The sequence below is a fragment of the Lagenorhynchus albirostris genome, chromosome 10 (genome assembly GCF_949774975.1).
Source record: "Lagenorhynchus albirostris chromosome 10, mLagAlb1.1, whole genome shotgun sequence".
Lineage (NCBI taxonomy): Eukaryota > Metazoa > Chordata > Mammalia > Artiodactyla > Delphinidae > Lagenorhynchus > Lagenorhynchus albirostris.
The window spans coordinates 82,376,725-82,404,081 of NC_083104.1; the positions used below are offsets into that span (position 1 = coordinate 82,376,725).

At 52.2% G+C, this 27,357-nt stretch overlaps 1 protein-coding gene across 5 annotated transcripts; it reads left to right on the forward strand.

Annotated features, from left to right (window-relative positions):
• Positions 1 to 280: 280 nt before the first annotated feature.
• On the forward strand, positions 281 to 27,248 carry GABBR1 (gamma-aminobutyric acid type B receptor subunit 1). 5 transcript variants are annotated; one of them, XM_060163433.1, is made up of 22 exons: positions 281 to 431; positions 1,109 to 1,312; positions 2,087 to 2,272; positions 3,662 to 3,682; positions 5,163 to 5,323; positions 8,656 to 8,790; positions 9,159 to 9,329; positions 10,385 to 10,486; positions 11,069 to 11,134; positions 11,578 to 11,769; positions 16,739 to 16,981; positions 17,606 to 17,669; positions 18,932 to 19,009; positions 20,364 to 20,514; positions 21,006 to 21,138; positions 22,446 to 22,562; positions 22,659 to 22,766; positions 23,177 to 23,270; positions 23,919 to 24,046; positions 24,623 to 24,751; positions 24,954 to 25,097; positions 25,787 to 27,248. In XM_060163433.1, the coding sequence occupies exons 1-22, from the start codon at positions 341 to 343 to the stop codon at positions 25,958 to 25,960; spliced, it is 2,892 nt and encodes a 963-aa protein (XP_060019416.1). In that variant the 5' UTR covers positions 281 to 340; the 3' UTR covers positions 25,961 to 27,248. The 5 variants fall into 5 exon arrangements, with proteins under 5 accessions (XP_060019416.1, XP_060019417.1, XP_060019418.1 ...); XM_060163434.1 differs by lacking the exon at positions 2,087 to 2,272; XM_060163435.1 differs by lacking the exons at positions 2,087 to 2,272; positions 3,662 to 3,682.
• The last annotated feature ends 109 nt before the right edge of the window (positions 27,249 to 27,357 follow it).

Below are 27,357 nucleotides of genomic sequence, written 5' to 3' on the forward strand. Positions count from 1 at the left end.
GGAACCGGGAGCGGCGAGGCGGCCGATCCGGGGAGCGTGGGGAAGCCGGGCTCCGGCGAGCCGCGGGGGCCGGGGGAGAGGAGGTGGTGAGAGGTGGAGTCCCGGGAGGGTGGGGGGGGCCGAGGGAGGCAGGAGGAGGGTGGGGACAGGCTCTCTCTCCTCCTCTCCCCCCACCCCGCGCCGGGCTCCGCCCCCGCCTCCTCCACGGGGCGCTTTTCGGGTCCCCGGGCTGAGCCGGGTCGGAGCCCGGGAGGCGACCGGAGGGAGGCCGGGCCGCCTCCCGGGTCCGGGCCAGCGCCGGCGGGGCTCGGTCCGGTCCTCACGGCCGCCTCTCACTCAGATGCTGCTGCTGCTGCTGCTGCCGCTGGCGCCGCTCTTCCTCCGCCCCCCGGGCGCGGGCGGGGCGCAGACCCCCAACGCCACCTCGGAAGGTGCACCCTTCTCCGGCGACCTCGGGCACCCCTCCACTCCACTCCCCCTTTCCTCACATCCCCTCTACTATCCCGTCGGCCCTACGTAGCATCCCGGCCTGGCAGCCCCGTCTCCTCGGCCCCACTTTACTACTCCTGACCTCTTTTCCATCACCCCGCATTATTACCCAGCACCCGTTTCTCTGGCCCCCGGTTACCACACTAGGCCCCCTTTCTGTGACCCCGCATTATTCCCTCAACCCCGCCCCTCTTTCTGGGCCCCCCATTGCTACCTCAGTTCCGCCTTTTCCTTGGTCCCACCTTGCTGCCCAGGTGGCCTTGTAAGACCCCCCCCCCGTGCTAATTCAACTCAGATTCTCCTTTAGCCTTTCTTAGCAAACTCACTCGCATAGCATACCCTTTCACGATTTCTTAGTTACTTTTCTCCATTACCCCAACCAGCACCCTTCCCTTCCCACTTGTGAGCTCCTTGACCCTGGCTCATTCCGCTGTGTCCTTCCGCCCAGGGTCTGTACCCCTCCCCACTCTCACCCTCTCGCACCTCATCCCATCCCCTTTGTCCTCCACCTGCCCGTTGACCACGCCCTACCCTCCCCTGCCTCCCGCTGCTGACTCTGCCTTTTCCTTTTTCCCCACCATCCCTCTCTTTCCGCCTGCCTCTGGACTCACCCCCTCAGGTTGCCAGATCATACACCCGCCCTGGGAAGGGGGCATCAGGTACAGGGGCCTGACTCGAGACCAGGTGAAGGCTATCAACTTCCTGCCCGTGGACTATGAGATTGAGTATGTGTGCCGGGGGGAGCGCGAGGTCGTGGGGCCCAAGGTCCGCAAGTGCCTGGCCAACGGCTCCTGGACAGATATGGACACACCCAGCCGCTGTGGTGAGTAGCCTCTCAAAGCCCCTCTCCTCTTCAAGCGAATTCTTCTTCCTGTCTCAAACTTAGCATCATTGCTTGCAAGTCAGCACTTTAAATCCATTGTAACTAAATTCACAAGTACATTTATTGAACAACTACTATGTAAGAGGGGCTTTGCTGTGTGCAGTTGCAGGCAGCAAAGTTAGCAGCCTGCACATTTTATTTCATCCTCCCTTCATTAGGCCACTGCCCATTTGAGAAAATAACTTGGTTATTCATCTTGTGAGTTAGTCTCTTTGAGGATTATTAGTGGCAGATTATGCAAAAATATTCTCAAATGATTTCATCACATTTTCGAATACTTGTCTCCAACGGAGAGACCATATACCCCCAAACTAAAACCCAGTTTAACGTGAGTATAAGCCAACGATAATAAGGCAAATCTGACTGTGCATCTAAAGTTACATACATCCACACATTTCAAAGCCAAAGAACCGCCCACTGTAGCTGACTCTGAAGAGGTCCCATTTTATGTGCTTATAGCTCCATCTTGGGTTCCTAGGATGGAAATGCTTTTTCTTTTTCTTTTCTTTTTTTTCTTTTTCTTTTTTTTGGAATGTGTGGATGCTTACAGGGTTAAGGGAGGAGTGGCAGCTAGAGAAGCTAATCCTTTTAACACCTGATTTCCTGCAGAGTAGGATGCTTGTGGACCCAAACTCAAATCTGAGCCCCCTCCCTGCTCCCTAGGGGGAAGGAGTCTTCTCCAACTCGCCTGTCTCTATTTTCCTGTCTCCACAGTCCGAATCTGCTCCAAGTCTTATTTGACCCTGGAAAATGGGAAGGTTTTCCTGACGGGTGGGGACCTCCCAGCTCTGGACGGAGCCCGGGTGGATTTCCGGTGTGACTCCGACTTCCATCTGGTGGGCAGCTCCCGGAGCATCTGTAGTCAGGGCCAGTGGAGCACCCCCAAGCCCCACTGCCAGGGTGAGGGGAACAGCTGCCTGCATGCAGCAGATGAGGACGCTTGTCAGAGGATGGGAGTGGGGTGGGAATGGATGGTGGGGAAAAATAGGGTGCTATACAAAATGGGGGGCATGGGGGAGGCAGAGGTGAATGCTTAACACTTTCCTCCATCCACCTGCCTCAAACTTGCTGCTGCAGTCCCCCGTGTCCACTTTATCTATGCTGGGGGCTTCCTTCCTTTACCTTTCTCTTTTTTAATATCTTCCCCGTGCTCCCAATCCTTGGGTCTCACATTTTCTCCTTTCCTGTGAATCTCTCCCTCCATCACCCTTCTTAAGGTTTAACTACTCCAGTTTTCCCCAGCCTCAGTTCCTTTCTCGAAACTTAGAACTTTCTATGCATAACCTTCTTCTAGAATTGATCCCTCTCCCTTCATTATATACCTGAATTATTGTAAAGACTCAGCAATAAATCATATATCATATTTAGAAAAATCGATAATATTGAAAAGGCTATCTGGGGTGGAAAATTATCAGGGTAAAAATTTAAAAGACTTAAAAGTGGAGGCAGAATTGTCAGAGTATTAAGGACTACCGAGGGATGGGGTGGGAAGAGGACAGTCCTTTTCTATACCTCCTGGACAACTTCCATCATTCCCCAAGGGAATCCGTCTTGTGTCCACCACCCCCTTTTTTTCCATCTAGTTCTGCAAACTTCCCCCTTTCCTGGGCACCCAGATTCTCCCTCTGCAGTCTTCTCTCCTGGGATGCAGGCATACTTCATGCTTCCTCTACCTTTGTAGACACTCTACCTTTCAAGATCCTTGGACCTGGCTTTCCTCACTAATTATTCTGCTTGTGGTTTACCATTCCATTCTGGAAAGTGGGACTCCCAGCCAGGGGTGGATTTACTACGAAGCTAATGAAGTTTAAGCTCCAGGGTTCCTCACTTACACAGGCCTCTTCTTGTGCTCGAATAATGTAGAAGGTTCTAATAATGTGTTCACACAGTCATAGGTTTTTGTAAAAATTGCAAAAGTAAGATATTTTAACAGCAATAGTTTCAAATCAATTGCATTTGTAATTTTTTCCGCTTAAAGAGAGACCCCCAAATTTTATAATATTTAGGCTCCACAAAACCAGGATCTGCCCATGTTTTAGCTGTTGGCACACCTGTCTCAAATTCTGTTGTCCTATGAGAAATAAAAGAAGAAAACCAACAAGTCCTGACCCACAGCCCCACCTTGCTCTTATCCCCAGGCACCTTCCCCTCAGAAACGCAGGCTTCTGCTCCCCCCCCCACCCCGGTCTTCTTCGGCATGGACAGGTGTGGGAGGGGGCTGGGGATCAGGCCTGGGAAGCTGGGCACCACTGGTAACTCTTCTCTGATCCCCGTCTTTCCTGCTGCCAGTGAATCGAACGCCACACTCAGGTGAGATCGGAAACCCTCATCGCGTGCACAGCAATCCCCTTACCCTTCACTCTTCACCCTCCACCCCCAGGGATTCTGCCCCTAGGCTCTGAGTTCTCATCCTTCCCATTCCTCCCCCACCTTCCCTCACCCACCCCAGTACGCGGCTGGCCCTTTCTTTCCCTACCTGTTTCCAGCCTCCAGTCCCGGTTTTCTGCGAGGCTGCGGTCCCTCCCATCTCCCCGTTTGGCTGCACGCCCCTCGGCTCCGCCTCCTCCCAGACTCCGCTTCGGCCTAATGGCAGAGCCCCAGCAGGGGGCGGCAGAGTGCTGGGAGACCCGGAGCTTCCACCTCGTCCTCCCCTGTGGGGTTCCTTCCGACCTTCTCTGGAACCTTTCCCTGCCTGCCCCCTTCCTAGGATTTCACCTGCTGACTCCATCAGCCTGGCCCAGCCATCTCACCCATTGCCAGGCCTCACTCTCCCTCCTTCAGCTCCTCCCCACATCCTTTCCTTCCCTACGCCCTTCCCCTTCTCTTTTATCTCAGTTCCTTCTCCCACCACCCTTTCTCAGCCTCTGTCCACCGAGCCCCGTGTTCCCTTCCTCTACCCCCATCACCTCCCCCTGTACCACGGCCCTCCCTCTTCCCCACCCAGCTCTCCCTCTCTCTCCAAAACCTTTCCCATCGCCCTCTCCCTCACCACCCTCAGTCCTTCACCCCAGCTATTCACACCCCCATTAAGACGCTTAGGCGCCAGCCCCTTTTCTCTCGCGTCCCACTCTCGTCCTCCCCTTCTCCATCGCTCGCCCCTCATGGCTTCAGCCTCCCGCGGCTCCCTCCGCCCACCCCGCCCTCCCGGCACGCCCCTTCGCCTCGTTCCTCCTCCACCAATGTTCCCTTAGGTGGGATCCTTCCCTTCCTCGTCCATCTCTTCCACCCTAGGGGTCGCATCCTCCCTCTCCTCCCCTCCTCTCACACTGTGGTTCCCACAGCGGCGCTCGCCTCCATCCCCGCCCGCTTCCTCCCTCCCTAACTCTGCCCCCCCCACCCCGGCTGCCGCGCGCCGCCCTTGACGTCAGAGCCCCCTCCCAGCCCTGCATCTTCCTCCTCCTCCTCCCCTCGGTCGGTCAGTCAGTCCGCGAGGAGAGTCCGCGGTGGCGGTGGCGGCGGCGCGAGCTAGAGCCGTGGGGGCCGTACGAAGCCAACCCCCCCTGCTTCCCCGAGGCCCTATCCCCCTCCTCCGCACAAAACCAGGAATGGAGGCGCTTCCCCGACATCCCCTCAGCAGCCCTCCCCGAGAGAAGTGTCCCCCCTGAGCTCCTCCTCCTCCCCCAGCAGCCACCCCCGCCCCCTGCCATGGGTCCGGGGCTCCCCTCTCCCCGGCTGGGGTGGCCACTGCCGCTCCTGGTGGTGATGGCGGCGGGGGTGGCTCCGGTGTGGGCCTCCCACTCCCCTCATCTCCCGCGGCCTCACCCGCGGGTCCCCCCGCACCCCTCCTCAGAACGGCGCGCGGTGTACATCGGGGCGCTGTTTCCCATGAGCGGGGGCTGGCCGGGGGGCCAGGCCTGCCAGCCCGCCGTGGAGATGGCGCTGGAGGACGTGAACAGCCGCAGGGACATCCTGCCGGACTATGAGCTCAAGCTCATCCACCACGACAGCAAGGTAGCCCCGGACATGGGAGTGGGTGGGAGGTGGGGGGGCAGGGGGCCAGCTGCGTGTACCTTAGCGTGAGTCGCTCCTGGGGTTGCCAGGCAGACCCCTCCCATGTGTGACTAGCAGAAGACAGGCTGGGGGTGCGCGAGCTCAGGGAGAGTCTCAAGGGCTGGAGGTTCAAGATGAGGGTCTAGGGGTTCAAGGTGGTTAATCACGCTGCAAGGCTGACCCTTCTGCTCCCGGAGACCCTTGGAAGTGCCGGGGTGGGGGGTGGTTGGAGAAACTGGGGATGGGTTTGGGGTACGAGCTGATCCAGTTCCTCCAGAGAGTAAACTAACCCTGGGATGGGTTGGGGGATGGAGGGAATGAGGCGGGAGCTGGATCTGGGGTTTACATTTACCATGGTAACAAGGTAAATCTTGGCAGCAGGTTGGAGCTGGAAGGAATAGGGACCCAATGAGCAAAATTTGGAGGGACTTGAGCGCTCTAGTTTATTTATCACAACAAACAGCAAGGTAGCTGTGGTCCCTGCCTGACTCTTTCTCATCCCTTCATCCCCAGCCCTGTCGCAGATTCCTGGATTGTGGGACTATATGGCATATTGTGGTTGGGGAAGGCTAATGGTCAAGGGATGGGCAGAGGCACTAGGAAAATGGTGGGATTACAGGTCCACACAGGAGCCCCCGCAGAGCATGGGGATGGTGAAGAGTCGGGACGCAAGGAAGAGAAAGAGAACAGGAAAGAATGGCAGTGGGGAAGGGGGACCAGGAGGAGGGCTGGGGACAGCGAGAGACCCTGGGGCGTCGTGTGGAACTCGGCTCCTAAGTGTCTTCCCTGCAGCACTGTGGCCTCTGAGATGTGAGAAGGGAAATGGGATGTAGGGTTAGGGGGGTGGGGAAGAGGGAGAGGGGGGAAAGTAAGAAAATTTGGGTCCAGGGGTAGTAGGGGATAGTCCTGCAAGATTCCTTTCCCACCCCTATCCCCTACATGAATGATTGGGAGTATGGGGGAAGGATGTGGCACATGGAAGGAAGGCGATTTGGGACCTCAAATCTACCTTCTCTCATAGGAGGCCCTGGAGACTTAAGGGATTGGGGGAGAGTGAAAGAGTACAGAGGGGAGCCCTTGGTGATCTAACACCTGGGGTGGACTGAGGATTTATATTCATTCTTTAGAACAGCAATCTACACCTAGATATAGATATGTGAGGAAGGAGCAGGCAGAAGCGGGGTTGAAGATAGGGCGCTTGGGGAGAAGACGGCACAAGGACTTTTAGGGAACTTTGAATCCCTTCTGATGCTTTTACAGTGGTTCTCAAACTTCAGTGTACCTAAGCATCCCCAGAGGAGTTTGTTCTAAATCCTTGGTCAGGGATGAGTCCCAAGGATCTGCACTTTTTCCAGTCAAAATCCCATGAAGCTAACCCCAGGATGCCTATAGGAAGGGCCGCAGGGCACAGGAAAAGAATTAGTTAGGGTAGGAGAGGCAGGAAGAGAAAGAGGGTCAGATCCCGTGGAGGAGTCAAGCTTAGGAGAGCAAGAGAGGTAACTGGCTATGGGGGTTGGGGGGAGTATGGGGAGAGGGACAGGGAGGGATGGGTGCAGGCTTTAGAACAGGGGATTGAAGGGAGCTAGGGGAGCCCTGGGTGTGAGCTCAAACTCATGCACCATGACAGGTGATTCCCTGGAGGTGTTGGGGAGCAGATGGGGACCCAAGAGAAGGGGGGCTGGAAGAGAAAATAGCAGAGGCAGCGAGGGGGAGATGGAAAGGCAGACAAACTGGAAAGTGTCGTTTCCTGCCTGCAAATCCGGATCCTTGCTCCTTGCGAGAGCAGCAGCGGAGGAAGTCTATTGGAGAGGGGGTGAGAATCACGCGGCGCAAGGGATGTGCGGTGATGAATAGGGCGTGGAAGGGGAAAGGGGTGTAAGAGAAGGTCGGGAAGGAATGAGGAGACAGGAGAGACACTGGAGTAGCGTACATTGCCCGGTTTGCCTGTATCTTATGTGTTCTTATCTGTCCTCATTGTTTCTATTAACCTTCTCTTCAGACAAGAAAGAGAGGGCCACAGAGGGCCCTTGGGAGAAGCTGGGGGATCTGGCATGATAGATGCAGGAAGGTGGGACGTGAGAATGGTAAAGATACACAAAGATGCCCAAGTGGGAGGGATGCAGAACCTTCCAAACACGCAGTGGAGCAGACACTGAGCGCTGCCCTTAGCAGGGGTGTGGGTGGGCGGGCAGCAGGGAGCTGGTTCTTTGGGCCAGCCTCCCCGGCTCCCCCTTCTCCAACTTCCCACCGTGTCCCAAATGTCAGGCCTCAGTGGGAAGCGAGCAGGCCCTAGGGGGCCTTCTTTATTTCCTTCTGCTTGCCCCCACCCCCATGTCACCCTCCCCAGTCCCCTCTGTCTCCTGTCTGTCCCCTCTGCCCTGGCTCCCCACTGGCTTCCATTTCTTCCCCACTTCGTTTGGGGCTCCAGCAGCTTCTGAAATGTCATATTTCAGCAGGAGGGGAACAGGCAGTGGGAGCTCCATGGCTGGCTCTTCCTCCCCTCACTTCCCCTCCTCCCCTCCTCCCCTCCAGCGCCTTGTTTACTTTCCCAGCTCCATTCTTCTCTTTCAGGCACCCCTAAAAGCATCTGGTTTCTTGAGCATCCCATTCTATTTATTCTCCCCAGCTCTTCCCTCATCCTTGTTTCTCCCACCCCCTTTTGCCCCTGAATGTCTTCTTTTTCTAATGCACCCGTCAAATGTCAGAGCCCAGCAGGAGGACATGGATCCGCTGAGCCAGGACCCCCTGGTGGTCTTGTCCCTGTTCTCTCCTGTTTATTTATCTCTAGCCCTGAAAAAAGAAGAGGGAGAAAAAATAGTAGGTGGGAGAGGGAGTTTGCAGAGGTGAGGGAGGACTCTTCATAATATGGCTTTGAGGAGGCTGTCTGGGGACTTGAGGAAAAATTTATTCATATTCCTGCAGACTCTTTTCTACTCACAGATGTTTGGAGCATAGAAACCTGGGGAAAGGCGGCGGGGTGATGGAGCGAAGGTGGGCTAGGGGATGTCTGAGGATGCGCTGAAAGGAGGGAAGGCAGTGTTTGCATACACACTGATGGGGGGTGTGCAGCAGAGGGTGTGGGTAAGGCGCCAGGTGGAAGACAGAGAAGGGTGTTTCACGAATGAGGGGAAAGGAGACTCAGGAAGGAGAAGAAATGGTGATAATGACAAAAGGGTTTCAGCAGAGGGTAGTGGGGGAAGTAACTAGGTTGTTGGGGGAAAGAAAAGAGTAGGTGTTGCAGGGAGGGTAGGAGCCCTGGGGGAGCTTCCCTCATCCCCTCCCTCCTCGTTCAGTGTGACCCAGGCCAAGCCACCAAGTACCTGTACGAGCTGCTCTACAATGACCCTATCAAGATCATCCTCATGCCTGGCTGCAGCTCCGTGTCCACGCTCGTGGCTGAGGCTGCCAGGATGTGGAACCTCATTGTGGTAAGCAAGGCCCTGGGGGCCAGAAGGTGGGGCTGTCCCCTGGGCTGTACTAAAGAGGGCGGGTATTGCAGACCACAGTGGGCCCACTTCCGAGATAGAGTCCTTTGCAGACCTGAGCTAGTTGGCCTCCTAGCAACACTGGCCTGCCAGGGCTGCAGCTGACCTGCTCTCCATCAGAAGGAGTGGAAGTCAGCTCAGTGAAAGGGCACCCTGATGGAGGGGGCTTTTGAGAATCACTTTTCCTTGGGCAGAGGTAGGGAGGCTTGGATAGAGAGAGAGAATCCCAGAGGCGGGGAGGGTTGAAGGAATTCTCGGCAGCTCTTAGTGAGGCCGCCATAAACACGTCACCCTGTCCCCATCTCTCGTAGCTTTCCTATGGCTCCAGTTCACCGGCCCTGTCAAACCGGCAACGCTTTCCTACGTTCTTCCGAACTCATCCATCAGCCACACTCCATAATCCTACCCGGGTGAAACTCTTCGAAAAGTGGGGCTGGAAGAAGATCGCCACCATCCAGCAGACCACTGAGGTCTTCACCTCGGTGAGGAGGCGCAGGGTGAAGGGAGCCTTTGCTCAAATCCCAGTACAGAGAGATGTGACACGGGATTCGTTTGGGGGGCAAAGACCTTGATTCTTTATCAAAAGAGAACACATTCCGAGTGGGTTAAGTGCATGTTCTTCCTGTAGCCAGAGGAATGAACAAGTTGAGTTTCTGGGACCCTCTCCAACTTTCTGGTTTTAGGATTTTTTTTTTTTTTCCTGCTTTGAGGCTCTGTCCCGCAGACAGATTCCAAGTGACACAGTTCTATTAAAGTAGGTTCACTCTAAAGTTGAGGCAAGATAAGGGAGAGAATATGAGATAAGAACCTATGGAAGTAGTAGATTCCAGAGGCACTCAAGGGGAGGTGGTGGGCGTGTGTGAAGGGAAGAGAGGGAATAGAGAGGGAGGACGGAGGGAGAAGGAGAGAAGAGAGAAGAAAGAGGCAGACAGACGCGTGCATGTACATGGTCTGGTAATTGATTCAGAGATGCGGACATGCAAGGAGAGGTGGAGGGGAAGAGGGAGACTTGTGGGGGAAGAAAGGAAACACCTGGCTCTGTACCCAGAGAAGACAGTCTGCTCCCTCTCTTTAGTTCTGTTCTTTGGGTCCTCTATTCACTCTCATGTTCAGTGGCTCTTTAATCCTCCCCCAACCTTCTCTCAGTGACTCAGGACATTCTCTGAGCCTTTGTCTGTCTGCCCACTTGCCTCTTGAGGTTGACATCATCCTGCCTGTACTAGACCCTGCCTTGTCTTTTCTGGTTCCTCTCTTTTCCTTTCCCCCATTTTGGCTGTCAGGTAGGAGTGGGGTGATGGGGTGACTTCCCTGGGCACAGATCCTCAGGAGGGGCTCACCAAGCACCTTCCCAGCTGGAAGCTACATCCTAAGACTCCAGATGCTTTCCTTCGAACTCTCCCCACCGGGGACAGGGCTGTTGAAGGGAGGTTCAGAACGGCTCTTCCTTTGCTCTGAGAACGCAGCCCCCTGTACTACCTCCGGTCTTTACTCCTTTGCACCCTGTGTCTTTTCTATTTGCTCCTCATCGCCACCCAAGACTCTGGACGACCTGGAGGAACGGGTAAAGGAGGCTGGAATCGAGATTACTTTCCGTCAGAGTTTCTTCTCAGATCCAGCTGTGCCCGTCAAAAACCTTAAGGTGGGATGGCAGGGGGTGATGGGCCCAGCCTGCAAGGGTCTGGGTGGGGAAAACAGTGGTGGGTTGGAAAGGAGAGTCACGCAGGGACAGGTTTTGTTTTTTGTTTTTTTTTTGGTATTGAGGTATAATTGACATATGACATTGCGTAAGTTTAAGAAGTACAATGTGTTGGAACCTCCCCGGAGGTTCAGGGGTTAAGACTCCGCGCTTCCAGTGCTCCCACTGCAGGGGGTGTGGTTTTGATCCCTGGTCAGGGAACTAAGGTCCCACAAGATCCCACATGCCTGCACGGCCAAAAAAAAAAAAAAAGTACAATGTGTTGATTTGGTACATTAATCTATTGCAATTTATTACCGCTGTAGCATTAGCTAACACCTGCATCATGTCACGTAATTTCGATTCTGTGAGGCAGTAGCATCTCCTGGGGAAGTTTAGCTCCATCTTCTGGCTGACATTTATCTACTACCCATTGAACAGAACCCTGCACTAAGCACTCTGGGACAGGAAATCAAAGCTGTGAAAGTGCTTGGCTTAGTCCCTTCCGGCGTCCCTCAGAAGCTCTGTTCTCTCTCCATTCTGTAGCGCCAAGACGCCCGGATCATCGTGGGACTTTTCTATGAGACCGAAGCCCGGAAAGTTTTTTGTGAGGTGGAGTTGGCATCTGAGGATGGAGGGGCACTGGGTGGGCTCTTTGCCTTGGGTGTCTCCTGGGCTCTCCCCTCTGCATCTCTGAACGAATGATCGGAGGTGAGGATTAATACGAAATCCCTGTCTGTTGGCTCTGACTCCACACCTTGTCTTCTCACACATGTGACACTCTCTCCAGGTCTTATTTTCCTATCGCTTTGTGTTTCTGGAGGAGCCTGTGAATCCCATCTTCCCTGTCTGGCTGGAAAAGACCACTTAAAAATAGAGGCTGGGGAGGCACTTAGAAGGAGGAGGAGTCCAGCCTTCCCTACTACCCCCAGACTTGTAGATTTCTTGTTTCAATTCTCTGCTCTTCTCTGAATCTGAAGAGGCTGCATAGTGTCAAGTGAGATGAGACAAAGAAACAAAACAAAGACCCAGCCCCCCTCCTCCTCTGCATTCAGGTGTACAAGGAGCGGCTCTTCGGGAAGAAGTACGTCTGGTTCCTCATCGGGTGGTATGCCGACAATTGGTTCAAGATCTATGACCCGTCCATCAACTGCACAGTGGACGAGATGACCGAGGCGGTGGAGGGCCACATCACCACTGAGATTGTCATGCTGAACCCTGCCAACACCCGCAGCATTTCCAACATGGTGAGTGTGTGAGGACTTGGAAGCTGGCACCTGGGCAGATGGAGGGGACTGAAGGGGTCTCTTAGGTGAGGGGAGCAGGTATGGAGTTTGGAGGTCTAGGAAGGCAAGGGGCCTCTGCCTACCCAGAACTTGTTTGCATCGTGTTTCCTGTGGATTCCACCTCTGCTGTGACTTCCTTGGGCAGAAAAGAGAGAGTTATGAGAGTGGTGTGTTCAGTGGGCCCCTGATGAATTGCAGAGCTGTTACCATGGAAATAAGGAGCAGTCGGCAAGAAGTCAAATGAGGGAGAGACGTTAATGACAATAGATGCTGTATCTGCAAGCACACCTTTATAGGAGCGCTGTTCCTGGGCAAAAATTCGTTTTATTTTCTTGGTGACTTCAGAGCACTTTAGAGTTGCTTAATATTCACTCCTGACTGATACTCAATTAGCTTGGCTTCTGATGCTTTTTTAATGATTCTCTTTTAGAATTTTAGAAGTAGAAGGGACTTTTGAAATCAATTAGCTCCAGATAGCTGGTTAGTGACAGACCTGGAGCTAAAAGACACACTCTCTGGTGTGGGAATCAGCCTACAGGTGAGGGGCACAAGTGAGTAGGGTGTGGTGTGGCGGGGAGACCGCTTTCTTGCTCTGCACTGCATCTTAAAGAGTACGAGAATCTTGGGTGAGCTTGATAAGGGCAACCTATGTGTCTGCTTATTATTCCAAGTGTAGCCCCAGGTCTGGAATACCTGCTTTGGAGAGCGTGCTAGGGGCGAGTGAATGACTGTAAAGCCACCCTAATATCTTATTTGTTAAAAGTTGTAGTAATAATCACTTTTATGTAGTAAACCAGGAGCTTAGATCCATGATTTCAGTGATCCTCATTGCAGTACTCTGATGTAGACTTTTCATTTCCATTTTATAGAGCAGGAAATTGAGACTCAGAGAGGTTAAGTGATTTATTGCAGGTCACCAGCTACTGAGTGGTGAAGCTGGAATTGAATTCTAGTTGAATCTAACTCTAAACCCTCTGCTCTATCACCTCCCATGGAAAACCCTGAAGTCTCACTAACAAGCTTGTTATCAGCTAACACTGTTTAGCAGATGACAGTTTTTGAGCAAGGGAGAAATAAAATCCAGGAATTTTATTCTGCAGTGGATTGTGATGGAAAGGTCAGTTGCCACAGGTACTCTGATCATGGATACTGTCCTGGGACATTTCCAAGGGATCTTGGTTGAAAAATACGATGGAAAAATTCTGCAAGATCACTTCCCTGTAGAGCACCTGAGAAGTGAGTTGTCCTTGAGAACCTGTGGAGGTAGAGGAGCTGGTAATCAAAGCCAGAAAGGCTTGTTGGTACCCTGAGCCCAGGACCTGCCAATAGTGGCTTCTGCCCCATAGCAGGGAACTAGAGGAGCTCCTGATAGGACACAAGGATTTGGTTGGGGGTATAGGGGGACTTCTGGGCTTTTGAACAGGATGAGCTGGAGGGTCTCTTTCTGGCTCTTCATCTCTAGAGAAAGATGGTGTCTGCCTTTGAGGTCTAGAGCTACTGCTAGGCCTGCTCAGTAGCCTAAAATGCCAGGTGAAGAGGCCAAGATTTTTCAGAGGGTAGATGCCATCTTAACAATTGACTAGAGAAGAGGTTGTAGATGAATCAAATAGGACCAAGAGAAGTGGAGCAGAAGCAAGGGTCGAGTCTATGGCCCAGAGCCAAGGAGATTTAGAAAAGCAGAGTTGCCTTTACTCTGTAAGGATGGCCTTATGTTTAGATCAGTAGTTCTCAAACTTTAGCTTCTGTCAGAACCACAACTGGGCTCTTCCCTTGGAAGTTCTGATTCAGTGGGTCTGGGGTGGGGACAGGGACTTCACATTTCAACGGGCTCCCTGGGGATGTAGATGCTACTGGTCTGGGGAACACACTTTGGGGACTCTTAGGGCGGTGGTTTTCAATCAGAGGTTGCAATGTTTAGGGACAATTTTGGTTGTCACAACTGGTATCTAATGAGTAGGCCAGGAATGCTTCTAATCAACCTAAAATGCATAGGATCGTCCCTACAACAAAAGATTATCCTGCTCAAAATGCCAGTAGTGCAGAGATTGAGAAACTCTGGTTTAGAGAAAGAGTTTTTAGGAGCCAGATATGGGAGAGTGGATTAGAGTGGTTTTGGAGAAAAGTAGCTCTGGGTTGGAGCTGTACTAGAGATCAGGTATGAGGCAGCACACCTGGGGGTGAGATTGTCAGTAGATTCTGATTGGGATAGAGGTCCCGTCAGACCTGGGTATGATAGAAAATAAAAATCTACCTCAGGATACACATTTTAGATCACCGTTGGGCACCTATTCTCGTGCGGAGAGACAGCCAGACAGGGCTGTTAAAAATTTAGGGTCGTAAATTTGTACTTGGTCATTTCACTAATTTCTATGGGTTGCAGAATTTGTGTTGTTCAGTTTTCCTTAAGCCGCCTTGTAACATTTGCATTTGAAAATTTACAACCATCTTTGCTGACCCAAAGGGGAGAGATTTTTTGGTAATTTTAGTCATGGGTGGGGACAGTGGTGCCCCCAGTGGCCAAGTGTGTTAGTGGTGGTGACCTGGAGCCAGCAGAGAGTATGAGGATCCGGGCAGGGCAGGGGACGGCGACATGCGGAGCAGATGATTCTCTTCCCATCTGGGTGATTTTCGGATGCAGTGTTTACTTTGAACTGAAGGTCGGATGGACTTGGAGGCTGAAGCATGACTCAGAAAGTCTCAGCTATCTGCTGTCTGTCAACGGGTGCTCTCGGAGAGAGACATTTCAGCTTACAGAGACAGTGTAGGGTAGTTGGAAGAGTATGGACTTTGAATGGGTTTGAATCCCAGCTCTTCCACGTACTAGCAGTATAACTTCAGCAAGTGAAACTGTTCCGTGTCTTAGTCTCCTTATCTCTTTCTAAAATGGGCATATAATAGTATTTACCTCATTGGATTATTTGAGAATTTAGTAAGTTGATATATGTAAGGCCAATATAAATGTTAGCCATTGTTATGATTAACATTATTCTGTTTAAGGATTGGTGATATTAATGAAACATTTCAACAAAAGAATTAAGAGGACTTGGAGATTTCAAAGAGTCTAAGGTGATTCTAAGGTTTCAATCTTATAAACTGGGGAGTGTTGGAAAAATAGAGCTTATTCTTAGATACTTATAATTTCAGGTTACTGATTATATAGTTACAAATGCCTTAGAGGCAGTTGGAGTTTCAGGACTTGACATACTGAGCTGGAATTATAGATTTCAATGTTAGTAACAAAAATGAAGTTGAAAGAGAAAATGTAACTTACTTTATACCCAGCATTTTATACATGTTGTTATTTCATCCTTATAATAACTCTTCAAGGTAGTTAATATTATTCCCATTTTAAAGCTGAATAACTGCATAGTGAGGTTTAATAACTTGTTTCAGATTATATAGCAGGTAGGTGGCTTAGTTAGAATTAGGAGCCATCCTTCCATTTATCCATCCAATGGACACTTTTCTTAAAGACAATTTTTTGGAAGCAGATTAAGTTCATAGCACCATTTAGAGGAAGGTACAGAGATTTCCTGTCTGCTCCCTGCTTCACTCATTGATAGCTTCCCCCATTATCAGCTTTCCCCAACAGAGTGGTTATAGCTGATGAACCTACGGTGATATATCATTGACACTCAAAGTCCATTGCTTACATGAGGGCTCACTTGGTGTTGTACATTGGGTGGGTTTGGATAAATGTATAATGACATGTACCCACCAAACAGAGCCCTAATCTATAGACACTTACTATTTGTCCAGAGTGGGCTGGGCATAGTGCTGGATGCTGAGGTTTAAGAGCAGAATGGAACCTGGTCCTGTCCTCAAGGGGAGTAGAGCCCAGGCCTGCCTGTCTTCAAAGCCCAGGCTGCTTCCACTGCACCACACTGCCCGTCCTTTGCATTTCCCACTCCCCCGTGTCTCCAGAAAGTTGAATAGAAGGAAGAGTGGGCAGGGCGCCAGGAACAAAGATTTATATGTATTCTTCATTCATCTATTCATTTCTTCATTAGAGTATGTCTGTATATTAATAAATTCCAAATCTAAACAGAGTTGTGTAGTGCCCCTGTGTATTACCTGTGCCATGCCAAGAGGTGGCCACTGAACCTTTCCTCGTACAGTTTCTGGGAGACAAAGAAGGGCAGAAGTGATTTTCCCCATTATATGGAAGACATTTCCAAAAACTGAAGCAATTTACTTACAGTCATTTAGCTAAACAATGTTACTGCCAGGTATAGAAATTCAGGTCTCTTGATCCATTTCATGACAGAGCTAAAGGAGCTATTATTCTTTTTAGCTTTCTTGGAAAAAAAAGACGGAGGGTTGGGAAGGGTGTGGGTAAGGATTGAATAATTGACTTCAAATGTGTGAAGGGTGTTCCTGCAGTCCCAAGTCTTCTGAAAACCCTCCAAGAGACAGTGAACTGAAAGCACACGAGGTTGGCAGGAAGTTAGCATGCTAAAGAAAAATCTTCCTGGTTGACAGAGTGAGGAAGGCTGTGGTGTCACCTTTTCCGGGCTCTTTCAGAATTGGAGGAGCTGTTAGTTCCTGCGTCAGCTCTATTGGGAAAGTCTGAAGGCTGACAGAACACCAACGCTGCCACTCGTCACTGGCGTAGCCAGGTCTTTGCTTTGCCTTCTCTGCTTTCTATCCTTTGCTGTTCATTATACAGAGCATCTATTTATTAAACTTCTCTGTTTGCAGTTCTGAGCTAGCAGCTGTGCACACTAAGGCCATCGGACCCAGCTAACTCCTGCTCTAGTCTAGTAGCTTCTGATCTGAGACAGACACGTGGGTATAGTTAAAGATGTTGAATGTACATACTGTCAATCTGACAACATGCACGCAAACCATCCTTTCAAGTCGAAGTGCCGGAGCAGAATCAGAAGCCCACCCCCACTCCAATCCTTTCCTCCTGTTCTTCCCTCCCCAGACGTCCCAGGAGTTTGTGGAGAAACTGACCAAACGACTAAAAAGACACCCTGAGGAGACGGGAGGCTTCCAGGAGGCACCCCTGGCCTATGATGCCATCTGGGCCTTGGCATTGGCCCTGAACAAGACGTCTGGAGGGGGTGGCCGTTCAGGAGTGCGCCTGGAAGACTTCAACTACAACAACCAGACCATAACAGACCAAATCTACCGGGCAATGAACTCCTCGTCCTTCGAGGGTGTTTCCGTGAGTTACAGCAGCCCCTCACTTGCCTCTGTCCCCCCATCCAGAGAGACCCCTCCCAGCTCCTTCTCCTGGAGACATGCGTTCTGTCTTTCTCAGTTACCTCTCTGCAATAATCGGTCTCAGACCAGGGAAGTAGGAGCCCCCAAACCAGAAAGCCCCACGGAAGGCTAGAAGGGAAACGGTATATTCCGTTTCTTTCAACCTCTCCCCTCACTTCTCTTCAGTCCCGATATTTATGAGTCAGATGAAAATTATAGGATTTTAAAAGAGGAAACAGCCTGAAAGATCATCTACTTATTCCTTTTAAAGTGGGGGAAAACAGCGTCCAGAGGGATTTGGTGGCTTTCTCGGGTCACACAGCCAGAAGCCAGGTCCCCTGGTGCTCTATCTGGGGATTTTTCCCATTCAAATCTCCTGGGTGAAGCTTCTTTTCAAAAGAATAATGTTTCTAAAATCTAGGGTATAGGCATCTGGGGTATGTCCTATATGCAGGCAAATGCCATAAATAGAATTCATTCAGAAGCTCGATTACATCAAAAACATAAGGATTCAAAGAGTTCCTGATGTTCTTTTTTGCTCTTGCTTTTATCGCTTTGCCTTCCTCCACATGTTTCTCCCCCTCAGGGCCATGTGGTGTTTGATGCCAGTGGCTCTCGGATGGCGTGGACACTCATCGAGCAGCTACAGGGTGAGCACAGGGGGGTGAGGGAACTGGGGAGGTCGGGGGCCAGGCTGGGGCTGGGCTAGGACACCGTCTGGGAGGAGAACACCAGGAGGAGACATCAAAAGATTGCCTTGGTGCCTCCCTACCTCCTGCCCGCTCCTCTAATTGTTTTCATCAAGCTTCTAAATAATAATAATAGTAATAATAATGATAATAAAAAGCTTAGCTATGGGTGGGTTTCTCTGAGTTGCAGTGATTGTGCATGCAGATTGAAAACAGCCACTCTCCTTCCCCAGTGGCCCCCATTTTGATTTGAAAGATTTCCCTTCGGTGCTTGAGTTGAGGGGTTCATGAATTGTTAGTGGCACACTCATGGACTCAAGAAAAGCCGAATCTGGGAAACCTGCTATTTTTAAAGGGAATCCATTGCATTTCCTTGATTTGTAAACAATTATTTCTAATTTTTCTGTAGTGCGTATAGTTTGGCTTTTCTAGATGGTATTTTCTTATACCTTAGCGCACTTCACGTATTTGCAAAACTTCTGAATTAGTTTTTCAACTCCACCCCCCTCTCAGCCTCTTAGAGCAGGGCCAAAAGAACCATTTCTTGGCCTCCTGTGAAAAGTTTCTTTCTTTCCTTCCCCCCACCTCCCACACCCTCTCAGATCTTCTTTGTAATCAGGACAAGAGGGAATAGACTTCAGTCATGGTCAAAGGGGTGTGAATTGGCTTTAGAAGGGAGAGTTATGGTAACTGGGGCAGCTCTAGAAATCTTAGGAGTGACTGAATTTCACTTCGTGGCTTTTTAAGAGGCAGATGCAACTTGTCTAAGGAATTAGAAGCCAAGTCAACGGAAGAGAAATTTCTAAAATTAAAATGAAAGCCTCTGGGAAAATAGATCCTGTGATTCTGTCTATCATGAGAGGGGGAATAAACAGAAACACTTGAAAGGTTTAGAAGCCAGAATCACAGTGAGAGACATCTTGCTGAGGTGTGAGCCTGTGGAATGGGTGGCAGACATACTGTACAGCCTTCTTCACTGAAGGGCTTTAAGCATATAAGATATTCTTATTTGTTTGCGTTGCCTTGGAATCCACCCTATAGTGCTTTTAAGTCAGATTGCTGATTCAAGTGACCCCCAGGTCCTCCCAAGTATCCTTCAGGGGCTCAGGTGAAGGGAAAATCAGATACGACCATGGAGAACTACTTTAGGGAAGTGGGAGGTTGAGAATGCCTGGGATCAGCTCTTCACCTACCTGTGGTCCCTCCTATGATCGTCCATCCAGGTGGCAGCTACAAGAAGATTGGCTATTATGACAGCACCAAGGATGACCTTTCCTGGTCCAAAACGGATAAGTGGATTGGTAAGTGGATCCTGTTTATATTTTCCTTCAACCCCTCTGAACAATTCAGAAAAATGGTGTTTGAATGAGGGTGGGGTGGTAGGTGCCATTAGGTTGAAATGTGCCGGGAGATGGGCCAGGGGCTGGGTTTCAGAGAAAGGGAATAAAACCACCAAGACGTGGGTAGGGGAGACTGGTGTATTTGGAGAGGGAATAGGCGGTTGGTAGCAATGCACTCTTAAAAATAGTACATTGCTGGGATGACTGGGGATCAGAGGCAGGGGGTGGGAAATGGAAACTCCATTTGGGTTTCCCAGATGTTCTGGTGACTTGAGGTATCTAAACCAGCTACTTTAATCCTAGAGTTGCCTCTTCAGCTTTGATAGGAAAATGGTTGCTTAAACTGTAGGAGAGGCTGCAAAACCTCATTGAATTGTCTTCTGCTAAAATGTGCTTTTTAAAGAGAAAAAGGGAGCAATTATATTCTTTGTGTGCTTGGTGAGCTAAATGATAGGAAATGGGAAAGATACTCGAGGTGGGCGAAAGGAGGTCTCTATTGATCAAACAAAGGTTTGGCATCTTGAGGAGGGAGGGGAGACACAGCCGTGGAAGACAGCTGCCATCTGCCCTGCCCAGCTGAAATCTAGTAGTTCTCAGTACTGCTGGAGTTTGGAAATTTTTTTTATAATTTGAATTTAGGACAGTGTCTGTATTGCTATAAATGCTTCATGGCCTAAATTATGCTTTTTTTTAAAAAAGCTAAGCAAATTGAAATTAGTCTTTTTTTTTTCCTTTCTTTGAACTCTTTGACAAGTTTGAGCTTCCCTTTAATAATAACTGAAAAACACCGTGGGGAATATCACCCTGACAGCAGTAAAGTCACGGATCAGTTTTTGAAAAAAATTTCCTCCTGAGGTTAGGAGGCCAGACTCGGTACTTTGAGGGACTTTAGCTTCATGATTCTATGATTGTCTTTTGCAGCTTTCGATTTGAGTTGTAAGAGACCTCATAAAATTTATTTCTCAGTATCCCCTTCTTTCCCCTCTGTTTTCCTTTGCCACAAGAAAGACAGAAAAACACAAAGAACAAACAGTAACGAAAAAAAAAAAGACTCTACAACTTCAGTGATACAGCTCAGCTTCTAGCTCCATCTTCTAGTCTCATTTCTGATTGTTTCCTAAGAGCCCCAGCATCAAAGAGCATTTGACCTGCAGCGGCCCCTATTCAGGGCAGTTAGGGCCTCCTGTCCTCAGAGCTAAGACCTGGGTGCCCATCAGCAGCTTTGTCCTTCTTCCCTTTCTCCCGTCCCACCTTCATCCCTTTGTCCTCCCTCCTTTCTCGTCCCCCTCCCCTCCCCCTCCCCTGTGCCATGCAGGAGGGTCCCCCCCAGCTGACCAGACCTTGGTCATCAAGACGTTCCGCTTCCTGTCACAGAAACTCTTTATCTCCGTATCCGTTCTCTCCAGCCTGGGCATTGTCCTAGCTGTTGTCTGTCTGTCCTTTAACATCTATAACTCCCATGTCCGGTAAGTTTCTCTTCTGACATTTCCCTGTCCTTTCTGCTTCTCCAAGATAACAGTCATTTGCTTGAAGGGAGTGAGAAGGAAACTGTGTAGCTTCTGAGGCTGTGCATCCTTGAGGTTTCCACTCTGAATTATTGCTTTCCCAGTGACCAATGGGAACAAAAAAGGAGAAACCAGCTATAACTCCCATCCTTGCTCCAAAGCAACTAACGGAAAAAAAAAAAAAAAAAAGCCTTTGGGACCGGGTAGCACAGTGTGCGGCTCTAATAGATTGTGTATGGCGGGGTCCCGTGCAGGAAGCCCTCGGCAGCCCCGCCACGACCCAGCTGGCTTTGTCTCTCGAGGCTCCGCTGCCTGCTCCAAGCCTGCCTTCCTCTGCCCCCGGCCCTGAGGTTGGGGTCAGCCCCTTGTAGGGCGTTTGGGGAGCTGAGCCTCCCTGGAGAGGAGGGGTAATTCTGCTCTTCTCCCTCTCCCACCCTCTGCCTCTGCCCTAGTTACATCCAGAACTCACAGCCCAACCTGAATAATCTGACTGCTGTGGGCTGCTCTCTGGCGTTAGCTGCCGTCTTCCCCCTCGGGCTGGATGGTTACCACATCGGGAGAAGCCAGTTCCCCTTCGTCTGCCAGGTGAGGAGGGGGTGGCAGGTCCCTTGCAGAGCATGGCTCTCCCGGCCCCTCAGGAGCGCCTTCTGTGATGCGCCATCCCCTGCCTGTCCTTCTCCTTGTCTTTCCCTGACCCTTGTCCCAGTTCCTTCTCCTGGCATCGCCCCTCTGGTCTCTGTCTGGCTCCGTCCCTTCTTTCTGTGCCTCCGGAAGTTTTCATTCTGGAGCTCGCTTGTCAGTTCCAAGGTTGCCATGGCATGTCTTGCAGAGAAGAGGGGGAAGGTATCGAAGGCGAAGGAAGGGGGTCTTGCGCAGAGAACCCTTGGACAATGGTGGGTGGCCTGTCTGTGGCATGGGGGCTGAGAACAAGAACTGGGGACTTCCCGTGGGAGCCTTAGTTGTGGTTCGGAAGGATGGAGGCGGGGGATCTGAACCAACAGCAAGGAGAGCTGGGGGAAGGGACCACTCTCACACAGGGAGGAGGCCTTGTGGGACTCTTGGTACGTGGAAGGTTCTGGGGCTGCTTCAGCAGCAATATTTGTTTGGTTCTCTCTTATGCTGTGGGAAACACCCACCCTTTTCCCTGCCCCTCCTTACTCCTCTCTCCTCTGCCCTGTGCCTGTCCTGACCATGCATCCATGCACATGGCATATGTGCACACATACACCTACGGTTCCTCAGAGGCTCTCTGTCCCCAGTGAGACCTAATGCAGTGGGAGAGCAGACAGTTAGCTGCAGTGACATATGAGAGGCATCTGCTGTGGGAGCAAAGAGAAAGCAGCTCACTGTCAGAGTAGCCGGGCGGACCTCACCAAAGGCGGCATTTGAATAGTGAAGGATGCAGGGGATTTTGTCAGCTGGAGAAGTAAAGGATGGTTACTCCAGGAGGAGAGGGAGCATCCTATGGGTAGCAAAGACTCAAGGGTGAGGGCGAGCAAATGAGCAGTTCAGCAGGGCTGGAGCATGGGGCAGGTGAGGGCCTGGGGGGAGATGAGCCTGGGAATTTAGGTGGGACCGTGTTGTGAAAGGCCTCTTGCCACATCTGGAGGTGTTCAGGCTGCAACCTGTAGGCACTGGAGAACAGTCAGAAGTGACTAAAACCCAGTCTTTTAGCACGATCACCCAGGTGGCAAAGTAGCAAAGGTGGATGGGAGGAATTTATGAAAGGTAGGGAGACTCGCCACCACCCCGCTGCTCCCCTTACCCCCGGCCCCCCTACCGGCTGCGTCCCGCCTATCTTGTCATCTGTCACCTCCTACAGCCTGCCCCATCCCGGCACAGTCCCACCTGTTGCCCCGCCCTGTTCTTTCCTGCCCTCTCTCCTTTCCTAGGCCCGCCTCTGGCTCCTGGGTCTGGGCTTTAGCCTGGGCTACGGCTCCATGTTCACCAAGATCTGGTGGGTCCACACGGTCTTCACAAAGAAGGAGGAAAAGAAGGAGTGGAGGAAGGTGAGCTGCTTCCGATGCCTCGGTCCCTAGCGCCTTGGCTCTCGGGGTTTGGAGGACCCCCACCCCAACATGCCTGTACTCCGTGTGTTCACCCAGACCCTGGAGCCCTGGAAGCTGTATGCCACGGTGGGCCTGCTGGTGGGCATGGACGTCCTCACCCTCGCCATCTGGCAGATCGTGGACCCTTTGCACCGGACCATTGAGGTACCGCTTGGGAGAAGGCCCTGTGGTCAGGAGGCCGAGGGGGGCTCAGTGGTGGAAGGGCCTCCGGCGCTGCGTGTGGTCTTGAGGAGAAGAGCCGCTCGTGGGAGGTGTTTTCCAGCCCAGTGCGTCTCAGCAGCTCTACCTCCTTCCTGGAGGGAGCTGCACCAGAGGCTCTGGATTCCTCTGAAGAAAGGAAGTGCTGGGGAGCTGGCAGGATGTGCAGACTTCAGATATCATGGAAGGTGGGGGAACAAGCACTTTTAGGGTGTTTAGGCAAGTGCTCCTGGGATCTGGCATCAGAATTGAGGATCTCATCAGAAAGAGGGGGCAGAGTTGGGAGTCAGGGATTGAGCAGAGGTGGGAAGGGGAGGATGGCAACCATCTTTCCTGTGGCCCTGTCTCTCCCTTAGACTTTTGCCAAGGAGGAACCGAAGGAAGATATCGACGTGTCTATTTTGCCCCAGCTGGAGCACTGCAGCTCCAAGAAGATGAATACATGGCTTGGTGTGTGGGACGTGGGGGAAGATGCCACTAAGGCAGGGGGTGGGGTGGGGCAGGGACAGTAGCTTTGGAGGGAGAAGTGTCTTTGGAAAAAGGCAGAGAGCTCATGTCCACCCAGTGCGAATGTCCTCCTGTTTGTCATTGCACTAATCTTTTCTGAGAATGGGGAGAGCTGGTCTTTTGCGTGAGGAGCTTAGATCTAACGCAGGGATGAGGCAGAGCTTGTATTCATCAGAGGTATCAGTGATGATGCCTCACCCTCATCTCCAGACCTGACACCATCTCTGTCTGGTCAGCTCCCTGGAGTAAGACCGGGGCTGTGAGGGGTCAGGCCCCCTTTGGCCTTTTTAGCATCCCTCTGACCTATGAGCACAAATAGCAAACCTACCCTCAGCGTGGAAAGCCGTCTTCCCACCTGGAGAATAAGGGAGTGAGACACTGTGTGAGTGAGGTCGGGGCGAGTTGGGTGGACAGTGAGGGCAGCGGACAGGGAGGGGTGTGCTAGGTCAGAATGGGTGGATTGGAGAGGAGGCCCCCTTTTCCTTGTGGGGTGACCAGGAGGAGTAGCAGCAGGTGGAGAGCACAGAGAGCAGGGGAGTGAGTGCAGCCTGAAGGTCTGGTCGCCCGCGTGACCCTTTCCTGCCCTCCTAGGCATTTTCTATGGCTACAAGGGGCTCCTGCTGCTGCTGGGTATCTTTCTTGCTTATGAGACCAAGAGTGTGTCCACCGAGAAGATCAACGACCACCGGGCTGTGGGCATGGCCATCTACAATGTGGCGGTGAGCTCCCCGGACCCCTGGCATCGACCCTGGGGACGGACTATAGCAATCCAGGTGGAGTGGCCTGGGATGAATCAGGTGCCAGATGTGGGGTCAGCTGGGTGGAAGTCTTCAAACGTTTTTTAATGTCTCGGATTTGTTAAGCACTTTACAGTCTATAAAGCACACATTAATCTTCATACAGCCACCCAGTGAAGTGGATATTAGCATCCCCACTAGATAGATGAGGAAGCAGAAACAGGTGAAATTAGTTGTCTGTGGTTCACAGGCTGGAATCTGAGTCGAGATTTCCTGCCAGGGATGCCCAGGGACTGGCTCTCGGGGACTCTGATGTGTGTATAGAGGTCCTGGGAGCTCCTGCCTTGAGGGAGGGGTTGACCTAGAGCTGGAGCTGGGCTGGAACAGTTTGTTTGGCATTCTTCTCAATCTAGAGTTGAGGACGATCCTGACTTTGGGTCCTTTTCAAATGGAAACTTCCCCAGGAACCTGTCCCCATAGACTCTCTCCCGGGGAAAGAAGACCTCGGCTCTCGTCTGAGCCGGCAGATCTGCGACCCCAAACGTGTTCTGCCCCCAGGTCCTGTGTCTCATCACGGCTCCGGTCACCATGATCCTGTCCAGCCAGCAGGATGCGGCCTTCGCCTTTGCCTCTCTCGCCATAGTTTTCTCCTCGTACATCACCCTGGTTGTGCTCTTCGTGCCCAAGGTGTGGTTCTGGGTGTCCTCCCACCCTCTCCAGCCCGTGTCCCCTCCACGCCTTCGTCGCATGTCCCCTCCTCCCACTTCATCCCTTGTTTCGGGCCCAGCTTGTTCCTCTTGTTTTCGTTCTTTTCAACTGCAAGCCACCGTCAGCTAAGCACTGACACTGTCCCTGCTCGGCCATCCATGCCCCTAACCTCCACCCCCAGATGCGCAGGCTGATCACCCGAGGGGAGTGGCAGTCAGAGGCGCAGGACACCATGAAGACGGGGTCCTCGACCAACAACAATGAGGAGGAGAAGTCCCGGCTGTTGGAGAAGGAGAACCGTGAACTGGAGAAGATCATTGCTGAGGTGTGCGGTGAAGGCAGGGCTGGTGGCGGGTCGGGGAGGCCCATGTCTCAGGTCCGGCTTCTGGAGGCAGAGTCTGAGATCAGCCTTCCGGAGCCTGTGGTTTACCAAGGGAGGGTCTCAGGAGACAAGCGGCCAGGGAGTGAGCGGAGGAGGACGGGGAAGGGGAAAGGGTGGAGCTGGCCTCCGGTAAAATCGGGTGCTGGCCTCGGCAGGTGGGGGCGGCTCTGGAGCACAGCTGCACGGTTGGCTTCACCTGCGGAGGAGCCGAGGGGGTGGCCCTGGGCTGGGGGTGGCTGGCTGCGGGCCTTGAGTGTACCCTCCAGTGAGAGGGGTCTGGGCAGGTCCCCAGGGTGTCCACTGTGCCCCCGCTGTAGCTAGAGGCCAGCGCAGTGTCAGGCTGGGGGGTGCTCAAGCTGGGTTGACACTAATCTGTGCGTGAGTTACTGGAAGCTGTGTGCATGGACCTGTGTCCCCTCCCCCCAGCCCCTGTGTCTCCCTGATCTCTTTCCTTCACCTGGTGCCCCACTGTGTTCTTTCGGCTCTCCCTGTTCTTTCCCCCATGCCTCGCGTTACTTTCTTCTGCCAGTCTGCCCCTGCGTCTCCCACACAGTTTCCTCTGCCTGTCTTTCCCTCCCCCAGCCCTTCCTGACTTCCTGTCTCCCACTCGCCCAATTGTTTTCTTCCTCCAGAAAGAGGAGCGAGTCTCTGAACTGCGCCATCAGCTCCAGTCCCGGCAGCAGCTCCGCTCCCGGCGTCACCCTCCGACACCCCCAGACCCCTCGGGGGCCCTGCCCAGGGGGCCCCCTGAGCCCCCCGACCGGCTTAGCTGTGATGGGAGTCGAGTCCATTTGCTTTACAAGTGAGGGCGGTGTAAGGGGAGACAGGCCAATAGGCGGAGGGAGAGGGAGAGGGAGAAGGGGAGGGGGGTTGGGAGGAAGCAGGGGATACCAGCCCCAGGTGGGAAGAACACTACTCCATCCCATCTCTTGTAAATACCTGCCCCTCTGCAAGCCCCGGGGTTTTCTGGGTCTCCAGTACTCCCGGAGCCAGGCCCTGTTCTCTCATTCGTTCGTATGATTTTCTATCTCTACTTCATAACCTAGTTTGTACCTGGCCTGAAGCTTCTCACTCACTGGCTCCTCAGTAGCCTCACTACATACACCCTCTTCTTTTCCTCTGTCTCGTTGCCACGGCAACCCCACAGCTCCCTTGCCTTTGTGCTCTGCTCCCATCCAGCAGGGGTCTCCCCAGAGTGCTTGCTCTCTCTACCCTAACAGGGCCTGGCCATTTCTCACACCATCCTAATCTCCTTCCAGCCCACTTGCCCCTCCACACATGCACACGTTTTGTTCCTCTTGAATTTTGCTGCTGCAGGGCACTCATTCTTGTTGCCAAGGCTCACATTCTCCTCTCTGCCAGACACACATTCATCCTCCCCTCCCCTGCTCAGTTCCCACTGCACAGGCTCCTTTGTGCGCACGCGTTTCACACGTGCTTTCTCCACCCTTCCTGTGGCCGCATATGCTCCATTGTATTCCCTTCCCTCATGGCTGTGTGTGCCCCTCTCATGGTCATGGGTGTGTCCTTGTGAGGGCGTGTGTGGGTGGGCGTGTGCCATTTGTCTAGCATGTCTTCCCTGTGTGCACACATCCAAGCTTATCCATGCACTTCCCCTGTGTGCCCTCGTGGTGCCTTGCGTACCCTCTTCTTTCTGCACCTTAAAATCATTCTGTTCTTCTAACAGAGTCATACGCACCCACCCTGGCCACTGTTACGCACTTTTCCCCAATTCATGTTTGGTGTGGCTGCCCACATCCTCTCTTTGTCACACTTGGTTTCCGCTCGCACTCTGCAGCCTCTCCTTTGCGCTCATGGACCACCCTCGGTCCACACTCACAATCGTCCTCTCCCAAGAGTGCTCCCTTTGGTTTTGTGTTTTTCTGGGGGAAAGAAAGGAGAAGAAATGGGGGCAGGTTTGGGGAGCTGCTTCCAGTGGACATTCGGTGAGAATCCTGACCAAAGGAAGGCACCCCTGACTGTTGAGATGGAAGATGGTCCTATGGGGCGGGAGGTGGCGTCCCTTTTGCACTGTGGTGTCTCTTGGGGAAGGAGCTCCCCAAATCTCAATAAACTAGTGAACGGAGTGACTCAGCACCTTGTTCTTTACTGTGAACAGAGTAGGCTTCAGCCCAGGGAGGGAGGCTCGGGAGACTCCACGTTGATGAAAAGGCACTGCAGTGGAGGGAATGGAAAAAGGTGT